This window comes from Gossypium hirsutum, chromosome D11 (assembly GCF_007990345.1).
Source record: "Gossypium hirsutum isolate 1008001.06 chromosome D11, Gossypium_hirsutum_v2.1, whole genome shotgun sequence".
Lineage (NCBI taxonomy): Eukaryota > Viridiplantae > Streptophyta > Magnoliopsida > Malvales > Malvaceae > Gossypium > Gossypium hirsutum.
In genome coordinates this window covers 2,978,437-3,003,826 of record NC_053447.1, presented here as the reverse complement: position 1 = coordinate 3,003,826, position 25,390 = coordinate 2,978,437, and the positions used below count along the sequence as shown (strand labels likewise).

The 25,390-nt window shown below is 33.1% G+C and overlaps 3 protein-coding genes across 12 annotated transcripts; 2 read left to right on the top strand and 1 right to left on the bottom strand.

Moving 5' to 3' along the window:
* The first annotated feature begins 80 nt into the window (after positions 1-80).
* Positions 81-9,582, top strand: LOC107912114 (uncharacterized). Of its 8 annotated transcripts, none has more exons than XM_041105519.1 (9): positions 87-305; positions 2,042-2,292; positions 2,432-4,107; positions 4,282-4,733; positions 4,898-4,946; positions 5,037-5,284; positions 5,385-5,483; positions 6,180-6,393; positions 8,973-9,582. In XM_041105519.1, exons 2-9 carry the CDS (start codon positions 2,100-2,102, stop codon positions 9,171-9,173), a joined length of 3,132 nt encoding a protein of 1,043 aa, XP_040961453.1. In that variant the 5' UTR covers positions 87-305; positions 2,042-2,099; the 3' UTR covers positions 9,174-9,582. The 8 variants fall into 8 exon arrangements, with proteins under 8 accessions (XP_040961449.1, XP_040961453.1, XP_040961451.1 ...); XM_041105517.1 differs by adding an exon at positions 1,877-1,924 and having other exon boundaries at positions 2,432-4,733; XM_041105515.1 differs by having other exon boundaries at positions 81-305; positions 2,432-4,733.
* LOC107912116 (uncharacterized) lies at positions 7,094-12,499 on the bottom strand. The gene is made up of 8 exons (XM_016840178.2): positions 12,227-12,499; positions 12,050-12,134; positions 11,533-11,574; positions 10,809-10,977; positions 9,972-10,024; positions 9,247-9,468; positions 7,895-7,941; positions 7,094-7,579 (listed from the first exon to the last, which is right to left on the bottom strand). The coding sequence occupies exons 1-8, from the start codon at positions 12,439-12,441 to the stop codon at positions 7,525-7,527; spliced, it is 888 nt and encodes a 295-aa protein (XP_016695667.1). The 5' UTR covers positions 12,442-12,499; the 3' UTR covers positions 7,094-7,524.
* Positions 12,500-20,394: 7,895 nt separating this feature from the next.
* LOC107912117 (uncharacterized) lies at positions 20,395-24,252 on the top strand. 3 transcript variants are annotated; one of them, XM_016840180.2, is made up of 3 exons: positions 20,395-20,613; positions 22,060-22,204; positions 22,634-24,252. In XM_016840180.2, exons 2-3 carry the CDS (start codon positions 22,066-22,068, stop codon positions 24,031-24,033), a joined length of 1,539 nt encoding a protein of 512 aa, XP_016695669.1. In that variant the 5' UTR covers positions 20,395-20,613; positions 22,060-22,065; the 3' UTR covers positions 24,034-24,252. The 3 variants fall into 3 exon arrangements, with proteins under 3 accessions (XP_016695669.1, XP_016695668.1, XP_016695670.1); XM_016840179.2 differs by having other exon boundaries at positions 20,610-21,229; XM_016840181.2 differs by having other exon boundaries at positions 20,612-21,229; positions 22,765-24,252.
* Positions 24,253-25,390: the final 1,138 nt, after the last annotated feature.

Below are 25,390 nucleotides of genomic sequence, written 5' to 3'. Positions count from 1 at the left end.
GTGTCTGATTCTCCATGCAGGATCACCAAATTCGTTGTAAACCTCACTACAATTACCAGTTTCCCAACTCCTCCATTTTTGTTCAACCCCATCTCTCTTTCAGCTTCGATACACCAAACCTTACGTTCGGATCCAAGCCTCATTTTTCACTCTTCACACCTTACTGATCCTTGAAACTATGGCACTAATTTGATTCACTTTGTCTCCCCTGTCTCAGCTAAAAAAAATCCATTTCGCTTTCGAGCCCTAACTTTTTTTTTTGACACTTTTTCAAGGATCAAGTTCAACGGCTTCACTACGTTACTGTAAGTCCACTTCTATATTTCTCTAGTAACTATAATGTCTTCGTTTGTTTAACTCATCTCGAGGCACTGAATCTCTGTTAGGGCTGTGGTATTCTAGGGCTAGGCAGTTATGTTATTTGTACTTTCGTTTAATAGGAGTGGCAATTGCTTCGATATTTTGTTGTATTGGTTACAGTTTTTAGATTTTTACGTAAATTTTGAGTTTTAGTGTCTGTTTGGTTGCCTAGAAAATGGAGGATGCTGGGGAGTTTTTATTTTGAACAAATTGCATAGTTTAAATTTAACAAAAGTTACGATAGTCCGTTTGTTACTGCTAATTTGTTAGTGTTTATCTCATTAATAGTGGATATACGTTACTATTCATATTTAGTAGTTGCTTTGGCTGCTTTTTGAATGTCCCTTTTCTTTTTATGGTTTTTGGAGTTAGTTGAGCTTTCAAAAAAAAAAAAGAGTTAGTTGAGCTTGCTATGATAGTCTTTGATGCTTTTGATGTTTGTTTGTTTCTGTTAATGGTTAGCTGCCTTTTCTTTTTATCTTGACTGATGCTCCCTTGGTTTTATTTCTAGCTTTATGCTGTCAGTATCTTTCTTTATTTGGTCTGCCAGACTGCGGTTCTCATATGTACATCTTGATTTAGTGAACTCTGCCTGTAATCAACTTTGACCTATGTGAAGGTTGTTTTTCATGGTGGTCAACGAGGATGCCCCATAAATTGACTAGAAAACAAAGAAACATCGTGCCATTAGATTGCAACAGTGAAAAAATACTAAGCTTTAAATGTTAGGTTGGAGGCAACAACTAGCAACTTAAGATGAATTCAGAGCAAACACTTTTTAGTAGATTTACTGTCAGAATGCTATGCGCTCTTGTCTAGGCTATTCAGGAACAATAGTTTATTTCCACTGTTGTATTTTCTCATTCGGCTTCCTTGGCTGAGTTGAGATACCTTGTAATAAGCTCTGACAATGCAATAAAATGTGGGCTAGCGAATGTCTGAATGGCAGTAAAATTATTTAAGAACTTTATACTTTTAGTAGTTAACTGGGGGACAATTTCAGGCTTCATAAGTTTATGTTGTATTTAAATTTATATTAATTGCAAAAGGAATGAAGGTTTTATACAACCAAGTTTGTGTGATTATTCACATTGGTGGCTGTTCTGTGGATAATCTTGGTTCAGTGAGCTTCTTGTACCTGGTTCATCCTTGCTCCATACAGGAAATACATTTCTGTCCCCTTTTGTCTTAGTAGTTTCATACAAGAAAATGGAAGGCATTAATTATCTTTCTTCTTTTTGCAAAAAAAAAAAAAGAAAAAAAAAAAGAAAAAAGAAGAAGTGGTTGTATGGTTGAAGAAATTTGAGAATTGTTTTATTGAATAAGTTGTATTTGTAGCGTATTAGTTATTGAATTTATGCCATGCTGCTATTTAATTTGTTTGCTGGATGCCTTTTTTTTTGACATTTTTATACTTATTGCTACGCATTCCCTTACAAAATGAAGAGAAGAGGTGAAATTGTTGCTTTAACCTTTTTTGCCATGAAGACGCAATATGTTGGTTTTATTCATGCAGGATAAGGTTGAGTTTTGAAACGTGGCAAGTGGAGTGAATATTTCAAATGTACAGGAGCTTAGTTTCTAATTTCAATTTTATTTAACGAATGATTCCTATGATTGTGTGCTCTGTAATGGAATTCCAGGCATCTGAAAACTTTATCTTAATTCTTATTTCTTGTAGGTAGTAATTTTCTTCTCTCAAAATTGTAGTTGCTGAATATTTTTGGCTTGGATTATCTATGCCTGGCAACGAAGTTGGAGAGAGGATCCATAATTTCCTTGGCCAAGAGAGTTTGTCCCGTGGCCAACATCAACGGCAGGTAATTGATAGTACCTGGCCTGGCTTAAATAACAATCTGTGGGTTGGAAACCAGAGACAAGCTGGTGGGCCTCTTGTTTCCAGTTTGAAGAATTTAAGCGTTCATCAGTTAGGTAATAATCAAGGCATATTGATTGTTTTAGTTTCTACTCTCTGCGGTGCCACAACTATTGTACTGAGATCTTAGTCCACGGTTGTTCCATGTTTCTACTGTTCATTTGACATTATTATATTTTCCTTTGGCATTAGCAGAGTCTGACAGAGGACATAGTGGCCAGTCTTCAAGCCTGCAGAACAAGTTGAACTTCACTCAATCAGATCTGAGGCCTGAAATTGCCAGAAGTCAATTGCAAAATCAAGCACCTATTGCAAATGCTTATGCGCAAGGGCACGAGTCTTTCCAGGCAAGGCACAATGAAACGAATTTATTGGGAGTGGAAATGGCGCACAGAGGCTTATCACTTCTTGATTCACCAATAGGAAATTGCCCTAATTTTCATAAAAAAAATTCATTGAGGTTGGAATCTACTGAATCTCCCATAAATTATGATCTTATTGAGGGGCTACAACAATTTAGTGGGAAGCATCCTGGCTTGGTCCAACCTTTGTCGAGTCAGCAATCAGGGATGACTGACATGCAGTTGTTACAGCAACAAGCAATAATGCAAGAATTACAGAAACACCAACTTCCAAAGCCACAGTTGCAGTTACCAGAAGCAAGGCAGTTGAGCTCTGCGAATCAAGTTTCCTCTGTTGTTAAACAGGTATCAGATAGCCTTTCTCCAGCTCTAATCAATGGCGTTCCTGTCCATGATGCTTCAAATTATTCCTGGCATCCTGAGCACATGACACCAAATGCAAATTTTCTGCGGCATGGTGCCTCTCCAGCAGTGCAGGTATCCTCTGGTATGTTTTCCCCTGAGCAAGGTCACATGCGTTTGATGGGTTTGGTTCCTCAACAAGTTGATCAATCATTTTATGGGATTTCTACCAGTGGTGCAAGGGGAAATCCATATCAATATTCTTCTGTTCAAATGGATAAGCCTTTGATGCAGCAGGTGCCAGCCAGTGGTTATTCCTTTCTGGATAATCAGTATGCTATGTTTTCAGATCAAGTGGGCTTGCAAGATGGAACTTCAGTTTCTAGACAGGGTGATCAGGATAATAATGTATTTGGGGCTGCTCAAGGTTTAAATAGCATATTTCATTCAGAAAACTTGCAGCAAATGGTTATCGAGCCAAAAAATGCAGTGATGCAGGAGTCTCCTTGGAGGCAAGAGCATCGCAGTCCTCCAGAAACATCCCTGGAGAAGTCAGCAATTCAGGTCTCCTCTGCGCAGAGTGTGGCTACACTGGATCCAACTGAAGAAAAGATTTTGTTCGGTTCTGATGACAGTATGTGGGATATCTTGGGAAAGAGCACCAACCTAGGTTCAGGGTTGGATGGTACAGACTCTTTAGGGGGATTTCCTTCTGTGCAAAGTGGAAGTTGGAGTGCTCTTATGCAGTCTGCTCTTGCAGAAACATCCAGTAATGATACAAGGGTACGGGAAAAATGGAGTGGTTCAGATATGCATTGTTGTGAACCTCTAAAAGGAAACTTGCCAGCATCAATTGTCAATGATGACAGTAAACAGCAATCGCCTTGGGCTGATAACAACTTGCCTGATGCCTTGTTCCTGAAATCTAATCCTTTAAGTATGGACAATACTGATGTCCCAGAGAATAATGCCAGCCAAAATCCTGCAAGCATGCAAAGAGACATCAAAGCTTTTGGCCATTCTGTAAGATCCAATAATGCTGAACATCAAAACCATTCATTGTTGCATCAGGTGCAGGCTGTTCAAAACATAGAGGTTGATCCAAGTAATAGGAGTATTAAAAGATTCAAAGGTCCACCTGCAGACTCTAGTTTGGATTCTCAGCAGGTAAGTTCCCCAGGTGCAGAACAATTATCTTATGGATCCAATAGTCTGATGAGAGATGGCCTCATTAATAATCCTTTAGTTCCTTCTGGAGACTCTAAACTGCTAAGCTCTTTATCAAACATTGGAGATAATCATGAGACACAGTTATCTGCTAATACACTGGCATTTCTTCAGGATAATTCCCAGCATTTCTCCAATTCTAATAATTCAGCTGCTAACATCAGGGGTGAACACTCTCAGATCAGTCTCCAGATGGTTCTGTCCTGGTTTGATCAGTATGGGGCAATTAAAAATGGGAAAATGTTCCCCATACATGATGCCCAGAAAACTGCCTTGAATGGTACGGAAAAAGCATTCATTGGTGTTCGGTCTTCTGACAGTTTGCATGTTCATTCAAGTGAGCAGCTAAATGCTGCTGCTGATGCTAATCCACTAGATAAAGCCCAGCAAAGCTCAAAGTTTATGCCAGTAGCAACTGAGTATATCTCCCCTCACTCACAGCCACCTGATGTTGCAAGTCAGAATTTGGACACTGTGAGAGCAATGAAGCGCAAAATTATGACATTTGAGTTTTTACCGTGGCATAGAGAAGTGACACAGGGTTCTCAAAGGACTCAAAACATCAGGTGAGTGGAGTAAATATGCCATTTCTTGCATTGCTTTTAACATTTTAGATTTCAATGATCCAAAGTGCTAAAATATTCCAAATGATAATTTGCAAAAATGCAAAAAATCACTTTCTTCTCTTACTATTGTCACCTTTTTCATCTTTTTGAATTATCTATCACAGTGTGGCAGAAGTGGAATGGGCTTATGCAGCAAATCAATTGAATGAGAAGGTGCATTCAGTGTCAACTTTATTTGAATGTTTGTTATTCCTTATTAAAACTCTGAAAGTTCTCAGCTTACAAACATGGTCCTAATTGCAGGTTGAGAATGAACCTGAAATGATTGAAGATTGGCCACCAGTGCCTGGATCAAAAAGAAGGCTTGTTTTGACAACGCAGCTTTTGCAGCAACTAATTCGTGCTCCTCCAAGAGTAGTTCTTTCTGCAGATGCCAGCAAAAACTATGAGACTCTGGCCTATTTTGTTGCCAGATCAGTCTTAGGAGATGCATGCAGCACAGCATATATACCTGAAAGTGACACAGCTGTACCTCCTCACAGTGGAAGCATGTAAGTACATTCTTGGAATCCTTGACCCTGCTTTTTCTGGCTCTCATCTGGGGATCAATATTGTTAGCATACTATCTTACTATTTTCTTTTTCCTTTAAGCCTCCCTGAAAAGCTTAGAGAGCAGCGAAACCAATCCATCTTAAAGGCTGCAGAAGAGTTTATCGTCAGAGCGAAGATGTTGGAAAATGGTTTACAAAGGTAACTTCGCATTGATTTTTACCAATACCTTTATGCATAGCATCTCATTTAGTATATGAATCTTGAAATTCAACATTTAGATTCAGTTTGACTATTTTGTTCTCTCTTGGGTGCGAAGGTGTCATATATCGGTTAATTTATTGGCATGACTAACGAGTTTGATTTGGCTTTTAACTGGGCAAAATCAATCAGAAGGGTATACTTCTCAGATACCCATGGATTGTATTAATCTCCTTTCTGTTCTTAATAGTTTACCTGCACGAACTTACTAATCCTTTGGAGGATGCAAACTGCTCTCAAGTTGCATTTTGGTATTTTATGTGAGCTTTGGGAAAAGGGTATTCTATTCCGGTGCATTGTTTAATATATTTTGAAGGAGATTTTTGCTTTGATTTGCTTCATTATTATTATTACTTTTGCTCGCTGTTACATACAAAGTAAATATGAAGATTAGAAATTGATTGCCTGAATTCAGTATATTACTGGATTCAATCATGACTGGCCTTCTCATGTCTTATCAATTCAGATTTTGATATTGGTTGGATGATTTGCTTTATGTAAGAAGATTGATTTTTCTCGGGGGTAATTTTCTTGGATTATGTTATGTCTAATGTTGTCAAGTTTATGCTAGACTGCACCTGTAAGTTCTTGTTGCCAATGGTATTCCCTTCTAATATTTGCTCTTTATTCAAGCAGTCTGGTCAAGAGAGCCTCAATCTTGGACTTAAGACTGGAATGTCAGGATCAAGAGAAGGTTTCAGTCATCACTCGTTTTGCCAAGTTCCATAGCCGGGGGCAAGCAGAAGGGATTGGAACATCATCGTTCCCAAATTTTGTTGCGAAAGTTAACAGATTCTTCGGGCAAAGATACGTTCTTGCAGTACCTATGCCTAGGAATCTCCCTGATAGGGTACAGTGTCTTTCACTCTGATCATTAATTACTGATTTCCCCTTTTTGGGGGGTCAACTACCGTTATTATCCCACCTCCTGCTTCTCTTCTATGCTCCAATTTCTTTTGCTCGTAATTGAAGCACACAAATGAAAATGTAGGATCAGAAGCACATAGGGATGTTCCCACATTGTAGGCCATTGATGCAAGTCAATCCCTAGGAAATTAGTCTTCTTGCTGATCATATTAAGCATTTTGATTTCCCACGGTTGTATGTATGATCATGCATGCGTGCGTGCATGCATTTGTATGGTGTATCGAATGAGCTGGAATCAAAGAACAATCTTCTTCACCGAAAGAAATGCATGCCACCCCGCCTACAAAACTGATCTTGCTGATATTATATGCGTGTGCAATGAGTTCAAGAGAACTATTGAATGATCCGAAATCCGTAACCTCAAATGAGCTTGGAATTTGATTCATATTTTAAAAAATAACCTTGTTCTACCATCATAACTCATTAGAGATTTAATATATACTAAAGATCCGAAATTATCTGATCTGATCTGAACCAAAACCATTTATCTAGTACATATTTGAAGGGGCCTTGTAGCTACTCCTTCACTACTCAAATAAGAATTTTTCGTGGCTAGAAACTGAAACTTTGAGGCTCATAATTTCTAGGGGTTTGAGCTTTTCTGATGTTGGAATACAGGATAATGATTTTAATAGTTTTAGACAAAACTTGCATTACGGCTAAAGAACGAATAGATCTGTCAAAGACTAAATATACCTCATAGCACGTATTAGCAACCATGTCCCCTATTATATTCAAGATGTGCTTCTAACACATATATTTAAAAAGCCTTACTTTAGAAGATTATACATGATACTTATGTATTACTATGATCCGAACACGAGTTGGAGATTGATGTTCTAGGGAAATGCATATGTTTGAGGAGCAGGGGCATGACTGGCGAAATGGTTCTTTCAGGTCATATCTGAGAAACTATGAATATTATATTTCCATATTTGATGTGGGGAACTGTTGACCATTTTCCACAGACGCAAAATGAAGTCTGGTGGCACTTGACAAACAATGTCCATGACGAATAATTCCTCCAGGGCCTATTAGCTTCTTTAGATTCAATTTAAGAGAGAGAAACATGAATTTCCTCGCCAACCACCGCAATTATTTCATCCACCCTGTCAGTGAAAAACAAAAGATAGATAATCAAAACTTCTGAACCAATTCGCTAGTCAATCTAACCACAACCTATCTTGTTCACAAGTTTAACCACAATCTATGCTGCTTGGACTTATGAGCAAGTGCTGGATAAGGGTATGAGTACGAACATGTATGTTCAACTTTATTTAACTTTTTCATGTATTTAGAATATAGAGGATCATTTTCCTGTATGCGAATATGTGTTAAATACAGATGCTTAAAGTAGTGTGTTCAAGTGGAGAGTGTATGCAAGAATAACAATGGAAAATTTACTCTCAAATTCAATAATTTACCTATGAACATCTATGTTCACCTCTGCAAGCCAGGTTGTAATATACACCTGCAAAACGAACTATAACTATTAGCATCCATGGTAGCTTTAATACTTAATTATGGATGAGATTTAATAATCAACATTTAACCCTATACAAGGGCATTGAAATATGATCTTCCAATGACTCATAAAATGCATGAAAACTCTTCAAAGAAGCAAATATATATACAAGGGCATTGAAATACGATCTTCCAATGACTCATAAAACGCATGAAAACTCTTCAAAGAAGTAAATATACATGTGTCCAGCGCCTACACTTGAACCTGAGTAACGTGGGCATTGTGTGCTAGCCTTTAGTGTCTACAAAAGTGAATTCAGATACTCCTAATTGATATTGGAATGTAGTTTCTCTACCACTATCCCATCATAACTAATACAAATGCAATTTAATTGATTCTATGGCAGAAGCACATATATGATCTAATCTGAGAACCCCCTTATTAAATCCCAAGTTCTGGATTAAGGATTTTGATCCATAATGTTATACATATATATATTGCTCTTCATTTTTCTTTAAGGAAATCTGTGTCCAAAACCTGTGTTTTCCGCATATCTAGACATAAGCATAGGGATGTCCCTCAAAATACAGGATTTAGAAAAAATGAATATATCTATGCTAGACACATACCCATAGCAGACACACCTGAATCCAAATAATATATTATCTGTGTATTTAACATCTCAATGTTTTTGCAAATTCACTTGTGCATACCCAAAAAAGGGTAGATCAGAAACTTCAAATTTGTTGTGTCATCATATAGTTAATTCATGCCTAGAAATGTAGACACCGATTCATTTTATGGTAGTGCCTTATAGCTCTAGACTAGGGTTTTAAAGTTGGATACATGCATGTACCCAAGACGGGTATGTTCTTTTCCTTTTAAATTTTTTTTCATGTATTTTGGTGTTTTTGGAGTATTACATCCCCATACTCATGTCATAATATGTTGGACATGAATACTTCAAGCAAAATGAAGAGTGAGAACAACATAACCTCCAGCAACTGTTGAAAATTACAATGCCCCTAATTTGCTAGGAGATGCAGAAGCAATTATGCCAAATGCAAAATCTACAAGAAAGGAACATCGATAATTTAGTTACGTTCATGAAGATAGACACTGATCTATTTGGGATGTTTCTGCAAGAAGATTCTACTGCCATGTTTCATTATGGACTGGGTTACTCAGACAGGAGTGAGTGTGGAAGGGGTATGGAGCATGTTCAATTAAATTCTTGAAAGGTCATATGCTATACACATGCCCCAAAATGCGTTGGACATGAGTACTTAAAAAAGTGAAGAGTAATAGCACCTGCAAGATTTCGTGGTCTGGCTGGTGGTTGCCTCGTAAAGTTGGCACATCAGATTTCCGATCCTTCAATCGTGGACAGAGTGGTTCAAAAGTTACGTCGGAAAATAAGTTGCATGCTTTGAGATCACCAAATTCTCCAGGATAAAGCTCTTCAGACCAGCAGAACTGATTGCCTTGTGAAACTTCACAACTAATGGACAGAAACTCCGATACAAGCAATCGCTGCAAAAAATGAGGGAATGAGAGGAATAAAGGATAGAAACATTAACAAAGAAACTCATGTTACACGGACTTTGAAAATGAGTGTCCAATATGAGTATCTGTTCAACCCAGGTATGTCAAATTACTTTCTAAATTTTTCTTGTATTTGGAAGATCTTCAAAATATCAATTTTCGTGCTCATGCTTGAATATTTGGATATCGGTAGTAGGTACACTAAAAAAATTGAAGACTCAGAACAACAAATAGAAACATATTCCATAAAACATATCAACTATGTTGCTTAACGCTTCATTTTTGTTGTTGTTCTACTGTGTCTAATACATATGTCCAACACATGGATATGAAATACGACTTCGAAGTATCCCCGAAATACATGAAAAAACTTTGAAAATATTTATCACACCCCTGCCAATGGCATACCCCTAATCCAACACTCATAGCCAAGACCGAGTAATATAATAGATCTGTTGTGTGGTACAACACTTAAAGAACATTCCGTTTACCTTCAAACTTAGTTCCAACTTAAACATCCGAATGAGCTCTTCAGCTAATTTTTCTGGGGATCATTCAAAGAACATAATCAACCAAATGAAATGCATATAAACTCGTGCACATAATATCGCATAGTGTCTTAGATTATCAATTTAACCTGCAATTTCACTAACAAAATTCATTGTGTATGACTCTGAATGATTCTAGTAATATTGTATAAACAACTAGCTACAACAAATTTACAAATCTAAGATTGTTAGGGTCAATGTTATTCGGATGCTAGCATGAGTGATGGATGCAGAGATGAGTGCCGTATATGGATTTGTACCCTTTCGATTATTATTATTTGGAGAGTCAAATCCCATTCTGATGTCTAAATGTGCTTCAGACACAAATTTCAAACATAGTTACTTCAGAAAAATGAAGAATCTAAGTATCATAGGTTGGGGTCTTTTGATTTCTTGATACCTTTCACCGTTGTTTGAAAACTTGGTCTAAATTTGATTCAAGAATTAATTCCTAAAAATAATATGCAGAACCTTTTGCCGTGATGAGTAGAAAAGGATGAAAAAGGATGATCCAGTCTATGTTACTTACACCTGGTTGTTAGTGTCAGCTATGGATATGTGTCCAACAAGCGAGTGTTCATATTTATTTTAAAGATTTTCATATCTTTGGAAGATCCTTGGAAGATCATGTACCTATTCACATTTCTGGATATGCATACAAGTATTTTAAGAAAAATGAAAAAACAGAACAACGTAGGTCTTAATTTTTTTGAATCTTTGCATGTTAAATAATCCCACAACTCCCTAAAAGCTATATCGCAGTTCAGATTAAAGGCTTACCAAATGAAGATATCGACCAAAATCCAAAGACAGCAACCCCACCACAATCACCGGTGTCATTAACATCCTCGCTTGAGCTTGAAAAGTGTACAAGTGAACTACTATTGCCTCCTTTGAGATAACATCTCATGGATTGACTAGCATTCACCATGTTCACAACAACCGCCACCTGTTGATAACTTACTAACATGAAAAACAAATATTTCAAATTCACTAATAGAGAACGACTATAAAGGCATTTCGATAGATAATCTAATAAAAGATCAATCAGTATGGTTGATTGAGAATTATATTTAATAAACCGGCACGGTCAAGAAACCTTCAAAACCCAAACATCTAGTTAATGGAACTGATACAATAATGAAGTTCGAGTGCAGTTTAGCATAGATGCATATAACCATGCATGTCTGATGGAGCCTATAGATATTATCATGATTTATCAAATCCAAGCCAATATAAGAAAGTTTAGACATACATATATTACTGTGAGATGCACTTGCAATGTCATAAGCTATATTACTAGATTCGGATGTAAGTGTTGGATATGGAGATGTATCCAACCCACGTATGTTCAATTTTTGTCAAGATTCTCAGGTCTTTGAAAATTCTTTTCAAGATCATACTTCTCTACCTATATCAGGATAGACTTCGAATACATATACTTTAAGAAAAATGAAACTTTGGAAGTTAATAACACCAATTATCATGAGTAAAAAGTACATACCATGTCCTTGTAAGATGATAAAAGTTTGCTGCCATGAAACTCCTGAAAGAAATATTCATTTAGTACAATTATATATGAGAAAAGATATTTTACATGAAATTTAAAAGAGACTAACATCTTGCATGTTCGAAATTCATCCTTTTTGTAAAAAAATAAGCCTTGCAGTTATACAATTTGATCTTTCTCTTAAAATTTCATCTATTTGTATTATTAAAAAACTAGCATGGCTGACAAAATGCAAAAACCCTAGAAAGGGATAAATTTTAATAGAAAGATCAGTTTACTTTTTGATCCAGCATATAAGGATTAATTTGCCCATCTTTTAAGTAGAGGGGTAAAACGGAATCAGACTCCTAATTCAGGAGCCTCTCCAGGGTACTTTTACAGCTAATATTCCCAAGTACTTTCAAGGACTTTTTCATTTTTCATTAAAAATGAAACATCCATTAACATAATTTAACTGAAAAAGGAAACGAAAGAGCGAAAGAATGAAACTCAGATGAAATGAATAGCATACTTGCTGCTTAAATAACTTCAAAGAAGCTTTTTTTCGAATATCTGGCATATCCTTTAGAGCTCCCAACTCCATCAAAGGCATGTATCTGAAATCAAAATGATGAATAAACTAATATTTAACAACAAAAAGAGATAGACAATCGATGATTTCGGAAAACAAAATATGGGTTTTATTCACTTTTGAGATAAATAGACGTTGACGAGTGAAGTGGCGTGAGTTCTAGCGGAAGAGGAAGAAGAAAGCCATTGTTGGCGGTAAGACGCTATTTTCGACCACTGGTTCCTCATGTTTCGTTGCGCAGCTGGTCTCCATAGCCTTTCCGAAGACGATGATAGTGGGAACGGGGAAGACCTTGAGCTTAAGCTTTGTGGTTTAGGCTCAGGAGTTCCCATCTTTACAGTCGAGGTTTCAGTTTCCGTGACGGTGCCGCCATTGTTGCAAAGTTGAGCCTTCTTATATCATTTGCTTATAATTTAGGCCCATATTAACATAGATCGGTCTATTTGGACCCACCTTAACATCAATTGGCTGGGCCTTACGTCTCGGTAACGGGTTTAATATGTGTATAAAATTATTTAGAATATAATATATTTGTCTTCAAATATATTACATGCATAGAGATTTTGGAAGATAAATATTAATGTTAAACAAATAAAAATATGTAATATGAGATTATAAATATATTTATTCTATGTCTAAACCTTACACTAATATATGATGTGAGTAATTTAATAAAACTTGACATATTTTTTAAACATAATTGGAAATATTTAATAAATAAATATAAATATAATTTATTTATTTATTTTAATCGTAAATAATATTAACATTAAATATTTTTTTAAATAGCAACCACATTAATTGTTTCTTAAATATATTTACATATTTTTTTAACTTCATAATGTTTTAAAAGATACAATTAAAAGTAATATAGATTTTAATTATGAGTTGTGATGTGATGGTTGTTCACCCCATATTTAATCACGAGATTGATAGTTTAATCTCCGGTATGACGTAATCTAATAGACACTAAATATATAATCTAAATCAAACTAAAAAAGCAAACATCAATGTAAAATTTTAAAAAAAAAACGTATATACGTAATATATCTAAAGTTATTTTTTTAAATGCAAATATATCTGAAGTTATGTTATGTTAGGGAATGTTTTACATTTTAGTATAAGAAAAGTTTAATAACGACTTGGTATAAATTATATTAACTTAATTAAAAGTATTTTCTAATTTTAAATATAATCTATTTTAATTAACTTTTTTAAATTAAAAATATTCTAAAACTATTTTAAATATTGAATATAATTTAAATTTATCTTAAACTTAAAATATTTTAGATTTATTTTGTATATTTAAAATTTTTAATTAAAATTATCCTATATATTTTAAATTTATTTGTCTAGTGTATGTTAAATTTATTTATGTTGTGCATTTAAAAAAGTGAAGCTAAGCCAACACATTAATTTTTTTAAAAATATGCTAAATTCATTTTTTATATCAAAATATGGATAAACTTTTTTTAAATGTACCATTATTAGATATTAGAATATGATTACTGATCGAATGGAAAAATACGTATATTATAATCCATTGGGCAACATTTTTCGAGAATCTCCCGATTTTTATTCAAGAAATTTTGAAGTCTGAAAGTGATATCCTTAATCGGATTGTTTGATTTTATTGTATTAGCTTAATGCTGATATTTTCCTATATTGAAAAAAATGCATTATTGAAAATTAAAATAAGATATAGATATATATATCTTATAACGTATTAATAACAAATACCTAGGAAAAAATTTCAACCGATTGTTAATTATAAATATATTTTTAAAATCAACCCATTATTTAAAATAATATATCATTAAAAAATATTACAATGTATTTATCAAAATGTGAAAAAAATTGTTTTTAAGATACATCATTAATTTTTTTTTAAGTGTGTCTTTATAATTTACGTTTTTTTTAAAATTTATCATTAAATTAAAATTAATGTGTATAAAGTGATTTTATCATTAAATACAGTTTTAATTCAATAATATTTAATAATTATTTTTATTTAAAAAATTATGTTCAGTACTTAACATTAGACGCATATTAATTTTTTTAAATAACTGTGGGTATAATATTATAACCTTTTATTAAAATGTGGATAACTTTTTAAAATATGTCATTAAAAATAAAAATAAAATCTAATATTTACTATTTACAACACAATAATATAAATATGTTCACGTGTTATAAAAAGGGTATGACAAGTGTCAATTAAATAAGTTGTTCACATCAACTGATCAGCATAGAATTTAAGAATTTGTAATATATAATATACTAGTTTACATACTCGTACAATGTACAGATTAAGCATACGATATACACATTAGACATAAATAAATTTACTATTCATAACACAATAATATAAAATTGATATCATATACTTTTAAATTTTTCTAGAAATTATATTTTAATATGTATATTTTTATTCATTTTAAGATATGATATCAATGGAATTAATTAATATATGATAGTTTCTAACATTTTATAATTTTAACTTGTATCAATGGAATTAATTAATATATGATAGTTTCTAACATTTTATAATTTTAACTTGTATCAATGGAATTAATTAATATATGATAGTTTCTAACATTTTATAATTTTAACTTGTATCCAATTAATCGAGGAGAAAAATAAGTTCAAAAGTAATTACAGACTAGTAAAAGTAATTTTTTTATCTATAGTTTTTTAATTTAGAATACTTATTATTGAAGTATTTGAATGATAAATTTTCATTTAGGCCTGAAATTTTAAATTAGTAATGGTAAAATTACATTTTGGTCTTCTAAAATGATAAATTTTAATTTAATAATTTAAAAATTATAAAAATATATGTTATTTGTTAGGATCGACCCGATTAAGCAACAAGTAAAAAAATAGCGGAATAAATTGAGAAATTGAACACACAAATTTAACGTGGAAAAACTCCTCCAAAGAGGATAAAAAACCACGGGCAAATATAATTTTACTATGATGGCAAAAGAACGAATAGTACAAAAGATGAAGATAAAAACTAAACCCCGAAACCCAAAAAAACAAAGAACCCTCAAAACATAAACACAAAATTCTCTAAATGTGTTATGTGTTCTAATCTCTAATGGGTGTATTTTCTAAGGTTGCAAAAGAACCTATTTATAGGCTAAATTAGTAGGTCAAATAAACTATGCTAATAAATGTTAAATATATTATACTAATAAATATTAAATCTTCTAGAAAGAAAATATATTTTGTTTAACTTGACTTGTAAGTGATCTCTTAGAATTTGGGTCACACAACTCTAACAATCACCACATCGACACAAATTCTTACAACGCCATCTTTGCCAAAGCCCGCCACGGGCCTATCTTGAACTATGTAGGGAATTAACTGAGTTGAATATGTGCTTAGAAGCTGGAAAACTTCTAGCCTTCGACTTGTACATTGCCAAATCAAAACTAACCCGGGTCTGATTTTCAAGAACATAGTGCCATAACTTTTCAAAACTTGCATCCAAAAGAGAATCTCTCTTCAACGAAACGATCATACCTTTTTCCCTCCTATGACCAAGTTGTCTCCGCTCCAAACGAGTTGAGTTTGACTCTGTAACGGACAAGGGACGTTCGATTTCACCAGTTACTGTAGAACCTTCTATAATATAAAGACTGCCAGTTCTTTTACCTTTTAACAAAACAAGAGCTCCACGAGATACTTTAATGTCGCTCGACTTGATGTTGATTCTGTATCCTTTCAAGTCTAAAATACTAAATGAGATAAGATTATTTCGTAAATCAGGTACATACCTAACATCTGATAGTGTCCTAATCGTCCCATCGTGTATCCTAATTTTAACAGTACTAATACCAATTACCTTACTAAATGAATCATTTCTCATACACACAACTCCACCTTCAACTGAACTGTATGTGGAGAACCATTCTCTATTGGGACACATGTGGAAAGTGTAACAACCCTATACCTGATCTAACCATACAGACCCGGTATAAGACTATTACATTTGGTGCCAAAACGATTATGGCTAGATATTGTTTAAACAAAACATTTATACACAGCATTATAACTTACCAACCATATTTGCAAACATACATATAGTTTTACTAATTTATTTCATATATATATACCAAAATACGTAAAATACCTAAAAATAGATAGAAGTCCAAGAGTTTACATTTTAATTCCTAACACATGGAAGCAAAACTGACTGTCTATGTACATGCCATTTTAATTCAAAATATGGTACCTACTTCTGAAGCTCTTGAATATGTGATGAGATGTGAGATCTTCTATCCTGACTTTACCTCTTCGAGTTAAACTGTACCTACGCGTTAAAATTAAACGCGTTAAGCCGGTGAAGGCTTAGTAAGCACTACAAGAATAAACAAATAAATAAATCTAAACAAAATATGTCAAGCTCATTCTGTTATTACGTATTTACGTATGTATAAGCTTCATAAAACTTACCTTAGCATTTTAATGATTTGCTTTTCCACAAATCATAATCTTAGCCCAAAGTAGATTTTATAGAACACACCGGATATACGGAACAAATACAGAGGTGCATTTGTATGCACTAATGAACAGAGAGCACTAAAGTGCTATACAGAGAGCACAGGTGTGCTAAACAGAGAGCACTGACGTGCTAAAATCAGAGAGCACCAACGTGCTAGTAGTCAGAGAGCACTAACGTGCTAATAATCAGAGAGCACTAACGTGCTAATAATCAGAGAGCGCGCTAAAGTTCCTTAATGGCATGCCACTAATATCCTGGTAGTTCTAAATTCCATCTACTTGGGCATTAAAACTGAATCTCATTCAATTAAATACTTTATAGAATTATTTCGAAAAAGATTTCTCATTTCTCCATCATTACAATTTAGGGCACATTTCACAATTCACAATTATCACACCATTTTCACATATATATACTTTTGTCACAATATTTTCTTAATGTTCAATCAATATACCACTATGTACTTTCCATCTATAATTTTATTTACAAATTTCATAGTTCCATAATCTTTTATTTTACTTTATTTTATTTTATTTCTAAATAATTCTATACTATAATATAGGCATTTAAATAAAATAATTTAAAATAAAAATAACCTTGTAGTACTTACAACAAAAAGGTTGAGATGATATCTTCCTTCACTCCTTAGCCTTCTCTTTTCCTTTTTCTTCAATTTCATATAAAACACATAACATTTATATATTAGAAAAACAATCAAACAACTTTCCTATATGATTTAATAAGAATAAACATATATGATATGATAATTTCATAATTTCTTACCTTAGCTAATATTTAAATTTAATTCATAACTAAAATTATTTCTATTTCTATCACAATCTATACATTATTTTTACTTAAATTCTACTTACAACTTGACTTAACTCTCAAATTTTCACTAATAAACCTTAATTTCGAATTTCTTATAATTTACATTAAACTTATAACTTATTTCTCAATTTAATCTTTTTCCCAATCCTAATTTGAATTTCCATCAACTCAACCTCTAATTCATCCACTAATTCAATATAAACTACATAAAAAAATTCTACAAACTTTCAAAATTTCAACATATACTTGCTAGTATTTTGATCTAGAATCATAAAAACTCAAAGATTTCAAGAAAAGGACTTAATTTGACATACCAATTTGAAATTGAATCTTAAAATCCCTAATATTCTTCTTTACTTTTTCTTTCTTTCTTTCTCCCCTGTTCCGTTTCGAATTGAATTCTGTTTCTTTCTTTTCATTTCTTTTTCTTTTGTTTTATCTATATAATAATATAATATTATAATAATATAATATAATAACTTACTTATTAATTAAATAACATAATATAATATATATAACTTAAATAAAAAAATATCTTAGATATTTCATTTGTTATGCCGCCTCAATTTTAGAAAAAGGCATAATTGCCTATTTGGTCCTTTTAACTTTCTTTAATTTATAATTAAACTTTCATACTCATTTCAATCTAATCCCTTTTTCCCAATTACTTCTAATTACATCAAATTCTCCTAGTCAAAACATAATTAGGCACACAACTAACTTAGTAAATATTTATAATAAATATTTACAAATCCGATTTACCGGAACAAAGTCCCGGAAATGTATTTTTTATTTAATCTATTTAAATAAATTTTACCATATAATCAATAAAGTTTTATTATCAAAATTTTCATGCAACCTTCCTATCATAATATAGACCATATCACAATATTAAAATAAATTTTCTTTCTAACTCGGATTTGTGGTTACGAAACCACTATTCCGATTTACTGAAAATGAGTCATTACAGAAAGAACATTCTGAATCTAGGATCCAATCGGACGTGAGTTTGGAGTTATTGCTCGTTGACATTAACAAGAAATCATCACTGCTTTCATCGGCCAAATTAGCACCAGCTACATCTTATTCGTTACTCTCAGCAGCTCTTTTATTTCGCAGTTTATAACAATCTACTTTGACGTGACTTAACTTTTTACAATAGCGACACATTTTGCCTCATTTCTTTAATGCTACCAAAACGGAAGCTTGCCTATTTGTCTTACTATCCAAACCAGACTCATTGTCGAGTTTGTCTCTACTCAACAAATGACCCTTCATATATTCGAACGAGAGTTTATCTCTGCCATAAATTAGGGTCTCTCTGAAAGACTTGTATGAAGGGGGTAAAGAACACAATAATAGCATAGTCTGATCTTCATCGTCAATATGAACCTCAATGTTTTTTAAATCATTTAAAAGAGTAATGAATTGACTGATGTGATCTCTAAGAAGCTCATATTAATTCATGCGAAACGTAAATAGACGTTGTTTCTAACCTTTTCCACAAGGCAGATGAGGTATTCTCCATCAATACCTCCTGTAATACTGTATTCGCGAGGCACAACTGGATTGCAGACAAGGCCTTTTCATCAAGCTCTTTCCATTCTGTTTGATTTAGATTATCAGGCTTTTTCCCGTTAACAACCTTTTTCAAGCTGGTTTGAAATAGAATTGTCATCATCTGAACTTGCCACAGATTAAAATTTGTCTCACCATCGAACTTCTCAATTTCAAAACTTGTTGCTGCCATCTTTGAACGGGCTAATCTATGAAAATTAAACTAGCTCTGATACCACTTGTTAAGATCGACCCAATTAAACAGCAAGTAAAAAAATAGCAAAATAAATTGAGAAATTGAACACACAAATTTAACTTGGAAAAACTCTTTCAAAGAGGATAAAAAATCACAGGTAAAGATAATTTTACTATAATGGCAAAAGAACGAATAGTACAAAAGATGGAGATAAAAACTAAACCCCGAAAATTCGAAAACAAATAACTCTCAAAACGTAAATACAAAATTCTCTAAATGTGTTATGAGTTATAATTTCTAATGGGTGTATTTTTTAATGTTGCAAAAGAACCTATTTATAGGCTAAATTAGTAGGTCAAATAAATTATGCTAATAAATGTTAAATATATTATACTAATAAATACTAAATCTTCTAGAAAGAAAATATATTTTGTTTAACTTGACTTGTAAGCAATCTTTTAGAATTAAGTCACACAACTTTAACAATATTAAAATGATAAAATTACATTTTTATTATAGTAAAAATATATATTTTAATTTCACCCCTAAAACATTTCTAACTTCGTCCCTGAAATCAATTGAGAAAAATTTAAAATTTATTTATTTGTTTTGCTAGATCTAGTTTTACTTTATTATATTTTTTTAGATACGAGGTTTTATTTATTTTTATTCCTATCAATTTATATTTCAGCTAGGTTATTTAAGTGGACGATGCTTATGTGTTGTGTATTTTTACTTTATTTTTCTAAATCTAGTTTTACTTTATTATATGTTTTTATATTTGACGGTTCAAAAAATTAAAAGTCTCCCAATTTTAAAGTTCAAATATTGTTTGAACTCAATTAAGTATTTTACAAAATCAAGTTAGGTCCCGTCACAAAAAAGGCGTTGTGAAAATACAAGTTAAGATAAGATTTGTTTAAATCGTAAATTATATTTTTGCTAGATTTCTAATGGGGTTTAGCTTTGTTGGATGCAGAAATATAGGATAGATGATTTTAGAGTGACTGCAACTGAATAAGTAATTTTAAGATTGATGAGTTCACCCTATTTTACATTGGGAATGGTATTTGGAAGTGGTTTTGACAGTTGATATTTGTTGTTTAGTATCCAAAATAATAAAACATATACAGGAAAGTCGAAAAATTTTGAAAGCGGGTAGGTGTCAACAAATTGCCAAAATTTCCCACCATTAGTTAGTCCCATAGATTATCCAATCAAATTTTGTTGGTTCGCCAACCTCTTATAAACCCCCTTTATTCAAACAAAAATGTATACCCATTAGCCAGCCTTTCTCTTTATTTTTTTCTCTTTATTCGAGTGGCACTCCTCGTAATTATCACCTGATACGTGTCCTTTTTTCAGGCTTTTTTCCATTTTCTGTTTACGAAAAAAAAGAAAACGAAGGTAAACCCTAAAATTTACCCCTCCTTTCGTCTTTAACGAAATCCCTAAATTCGATCTCGATACATGTAGTTTCTATTTCATTATGTTTATTCTAATCACGCTTAGATTTGATTCATTTTTCTATCGACCTTCCTCTTCTTTTTTTTTTTCGTTTCTTAGATCGTTTCTACGGTTTAGGGTTCCTTGTTCTTTTTAATAATTTATCGATCTGTAAAGTTCGGTTTCGAGTTTCGCCATGTCTTTTTGTGGATCTGTATTTCAGTTTCTGATTTGAAATTATTTCTTTAAAAGAATCAATTTTTCAATGGTCATTTTATTTCTAGCATTCGATTCGTAAAAAATATTGTTTGATCTGTAGATCGTCTTTAGAGTTAAATATGTTGGGAATAGATTTCTTTTGTTCATGTGTCGGCGTCAATTTTGTAGATTTCTTTGCAATTTCAAGATCTAGGGTTAGGTTTTTCTGATATTTGGGGCTTTTGGTTTTTTCGTTTAATTAACTTAGGGGAAGGTCAATTCGCATCTAACATCGCAGTCTTAATCCTTTTATTTCTTGTTAATTAAGACGTAAATTGTAACCCGATCGATCATTTCAAGAAAGGCCCCTTTTCCTAAGGTATTAAAATAACTTTTTTATATTGGTTAATTTCAAATATAAGACTCCCACATGTAAATTTTAAATAATTACCCCAAATTACTTATCTCACCTTTCTCTTAATAATAACAGTGACATAAATGTCTATACATATATACACACATGTATATATGCATATATAGATATGTGTGTGCATATGTATAATAGTTAAAGCAAAAAAAAAAACATTTTTCATGAATTTATAATCTTAATTGTGTTATGTCAGAGAAATTATTAAAGTAAAATGGCTGTTAGTTTAGGCTTTTATGCTTCTCTTATGTTTTGGATTATTAGTATTGTTTGTGCATTTCTAACATGTTATTGTTCAATATCTAGTTCGGCTCTAGAATGTGTTGGTTGATTATGACATTCTTTTACTATATCCAACTTTAATGAGTTTCGAGTCGTATAGTTTTGATGTGTAGATTATTATTAGGATATGACTTAGAGTGAGCAGGGATATATCCTAGTGAAATTTGTTAGTGTTATGACACGTCGGTAATTTCATCTTAGTACTGCCGTTAATAATGATTGATTAGTCGTTTAAAGCTTGTTATAGTGAGCATGATCTGATGTTTTCCCCCACTGTTCATCTATCTTTATAAGCTGTGTTGTAATTTGACTTCTGTCAATGACTCTGTTTGGCCGGAAAAAGAAATTACTGGCTGTTGTTGTCACTATTGTTCAGTTTTCATCGCCATTGAATATCTGTTTTTGGTCATTGCTTCCTTGGTGCAAACCCACAGTTGGCTTATTTTGTCAGTAATTCTTTTACTTTATTATTCTCTCATCACTTCAATGTTTTGGTACAGTACAACATGGTACATAAGCGGCCTTTTGCTGAGAAGGACGAGTTTGAGGTTTCATTCAAGCAACCAAGACAAGTGGAACATAGTGATCCGCAGGTTTTAACTTCAGAACCTTTTTTTTCTGAAGCCCTGATTTCCGATGGTTCAGGTACATAACTTCTAGCCTGTAATAAACTACATTTGAGACACTGAGGCTGTGATTTGGGCATGTTAACTTGACATTCCTATTCCTGGTGATATGTATATTGTAACAGATTATGTAAACCCCATATTAAACAGACCATATTCATACTTAAATGAATTCTTTTTGGCTCCTAAATTTGATGGACTATTCAATCTTGTGTCACTGTTCTCTATGCTTTTTAATTATTCCCAGATGTTGATTTCGTGTGCCTGGATCGAATTCATTGTCTATTTACTCTCAAGTCAATTTCATTTGTCTTCTGGAAACAGTGATTGTATTTAAGTAACACCAAAGTAGTAAATGATTCAGTTGTAAATATGTCAAATTTATTCTCCCCTTTCTGTAATTCTTTTCAATTATTTCTTACGGCATTGTAATGTGTAATTGGTAAAGGTGAGGGCAGATTCACAAACACTAATATTAATAGCAATGAGAAGCATGCAAATGCCTTTGATACTGAACACCCTGGACATGCTGATGACTTTGAGATCAATGTTCCTGGCTGCATTGCCAACTCTTCCCAGGTTACCTGTAGTGCCAGTGAAGCGGTCTCCTGGCCAGAAGAACCACTTCACATCACTTCTTTTGGAGAATGTTTTAACCCTGAACGTCCAATGAGGATAATATCTCATTTGGAAGATATATATTCTATACTTTTGCAATATCCTCCGAGGAAACCGGTTCTTGTTGGACCTAATTACCAAGTGGATATTCCAGAATGGGAAGATTCACTGGTTGCAAGAAACATTTGTTATGATACTGATGTATCTGAAACTGCTGCTGGTAGATATGAGAATGAACTGATGGGAACTTGTATCATTCCAATGCCGGCTTTGGAGTCTTCTGTGTCTTATGACAAAGTTGGACGTGGCAGAACTGATTGCAATTGTGAGGATAAGGATTCTGTCAGGTGTGTCAGACAGCACATATTGGAAGCGAGAGAAGAACTTAGAGAATCGCTTGGGCATGAGAGATTTATTGAGCTTGGTTTCTGTGAGATGGGTGAAGTAGTGGCTGATAAATGGAGTGAAGAGGAGGAACAGCTATTCCACAAAGTTGTATTCTCTAATCCTGTATCCATGGGGAAGAATTTCTGGAAAGACCTTGCTTCGGTTTTCCCTTCTCGAACCAAAATGGATATTGTCAGTTATTACTTCAATGTATTTATGCTGTGGAAGAGGTCAGTTCAGAACAGATGTGAATCAGTGAGTATCGATAGTGATAACGATGAGTGGCAGGGAACTGATGATTCTGGCAACAATGAAGTTTTCTCTGACGAAGATGAAGACTCTGTTGTCGAATCTCCTGTATGTCAAGGAGATTTCCCTTATCTTCAGAATCAGGAAAGCGGATTGTGTGTTTGTGATGAGGATGCTGCTGATGAAACTTGTGATAATCACAGTATATATTTCGATAGTGCTGCAGACAATATCAAAGTTTCAGAAACGTATTCCGGTAAGCTGTTTAGCAACCAAGGTCCCATGGCTCAGCTGCATGAAGACAATCTCAATGATGAACAAGCAAAGCACAAGAAACTAGAGGTCCAAGATGATTCATGCACATCTTCTGATACAGGGGCCGCATCACAAGAAACACCAGTGACTGCTGACAACGGTGATCAGCGGCAAGGTAACCCAATCGGGTTAAACAATGGTGGCAGCCATGGATATGTTTCAGAACCATGTGATACTAAAGTTTGGGATTCTGGATATACAACAACTTGCCAAAAAACCAAGATGGACTTCTTACCTACATGTAGTATGATTGAAGAAGTTTTTGGAGATGGGTCTTGAATTGAATCTTTATATTAGAGAGCACAATATATATACATATGTATGTATGTATGTATGTATGTATGTATAACTTTGAGCAGTTTTGTCTGAATTGTTTTGCTGTGATGGGTGGTATCAAAAGAGGCTACCATCAGAGATTTACCGTTAAGGTAAATCATAGGGGAATTCTCTCTTCTTTTAGATTAAATTCTCTTCAATAAATAGAATTCAAATTTTTTACTTTGTACATATAGACAATTTTAGAATAATGATAATCTTTGTCATAATTGTTGCAAGCGTAGAAATTATTTATTGCAATGTTGTAAACTACTACTGACAATAACATTTGTATAAATCAATTCTAAATTCCAACATAACCTTTCGGTAACTCATATATTATAGAGTCTTCACTTTTTGCTTCCAAATAGAAATGTTTGTCCAACGATGAAGTGACAAATGAATAGTATCAAATGAATAGTATAAAAGAAGGAGATAAAATTAAATCATTCTTAAAACATAAACACAATGTGTAATGGGATATATTTCTAGAGTGGAAAAAGGATCTATTATATATTATATAGTCTTCACTTATTGACACCGACAATAAATTATCACCTTTGTCATTGACCAAAAAAGCACAATTAAATCTTCTCGTTGCTTTCACGGTCCTTTTATTTCATACTTTATAACAATCTACCTTGATATGAGCTTTCTTACAATAGTGACATCTCTTGTCTTGCTTCCTTGAAGCTACCAAAATCAAGACTTACCTATCTGACTTGCTATTAGAACTAAACTCATTGTCGAGTTTGTCTTTGATCAACAGATAACCTTTCACAACCTCGAATGATAGATTATCTCTACCATAAATGAAGTTCTCCTTAAAAGACTTGTACGAATGGGGTAAAGAGCACAATAATAGCATAGCTTGCTCTTCATCATCAATCTGAACCTCAACGTTCTTTAAATCTTTTAAAAGAGTAATAAATTGACTAATGTGATCTCTAAGGTGCTCACATTCTGTCATGCGGAACGTGTACAACCGTTGTTTCAACACTAATCGGTTAACTAGAGACTTAGTCACAAAAAGGGTTTCTAACCTTTTCCATAAGGTGAATGTTGTTTTTTCCATCAAAACCTTCTGCAACACATTATTTGTTAGACATAATTGAATCGTGGATAAAGCCTTTTTATCTAACCTATCCCATTATGATTTATCCATGTCTATAGGCTTCTTCTCTATAAGGACATTGTCAGGATCACCCTGAATCAGAACTGCCATCATTCGAACTTGCTAGAGATTGAAATTTGTGATGCCATCAAACATAATAATATTAAACCTTGTTGCCATTTCTGAACGAGTTGATTATGAAAATCG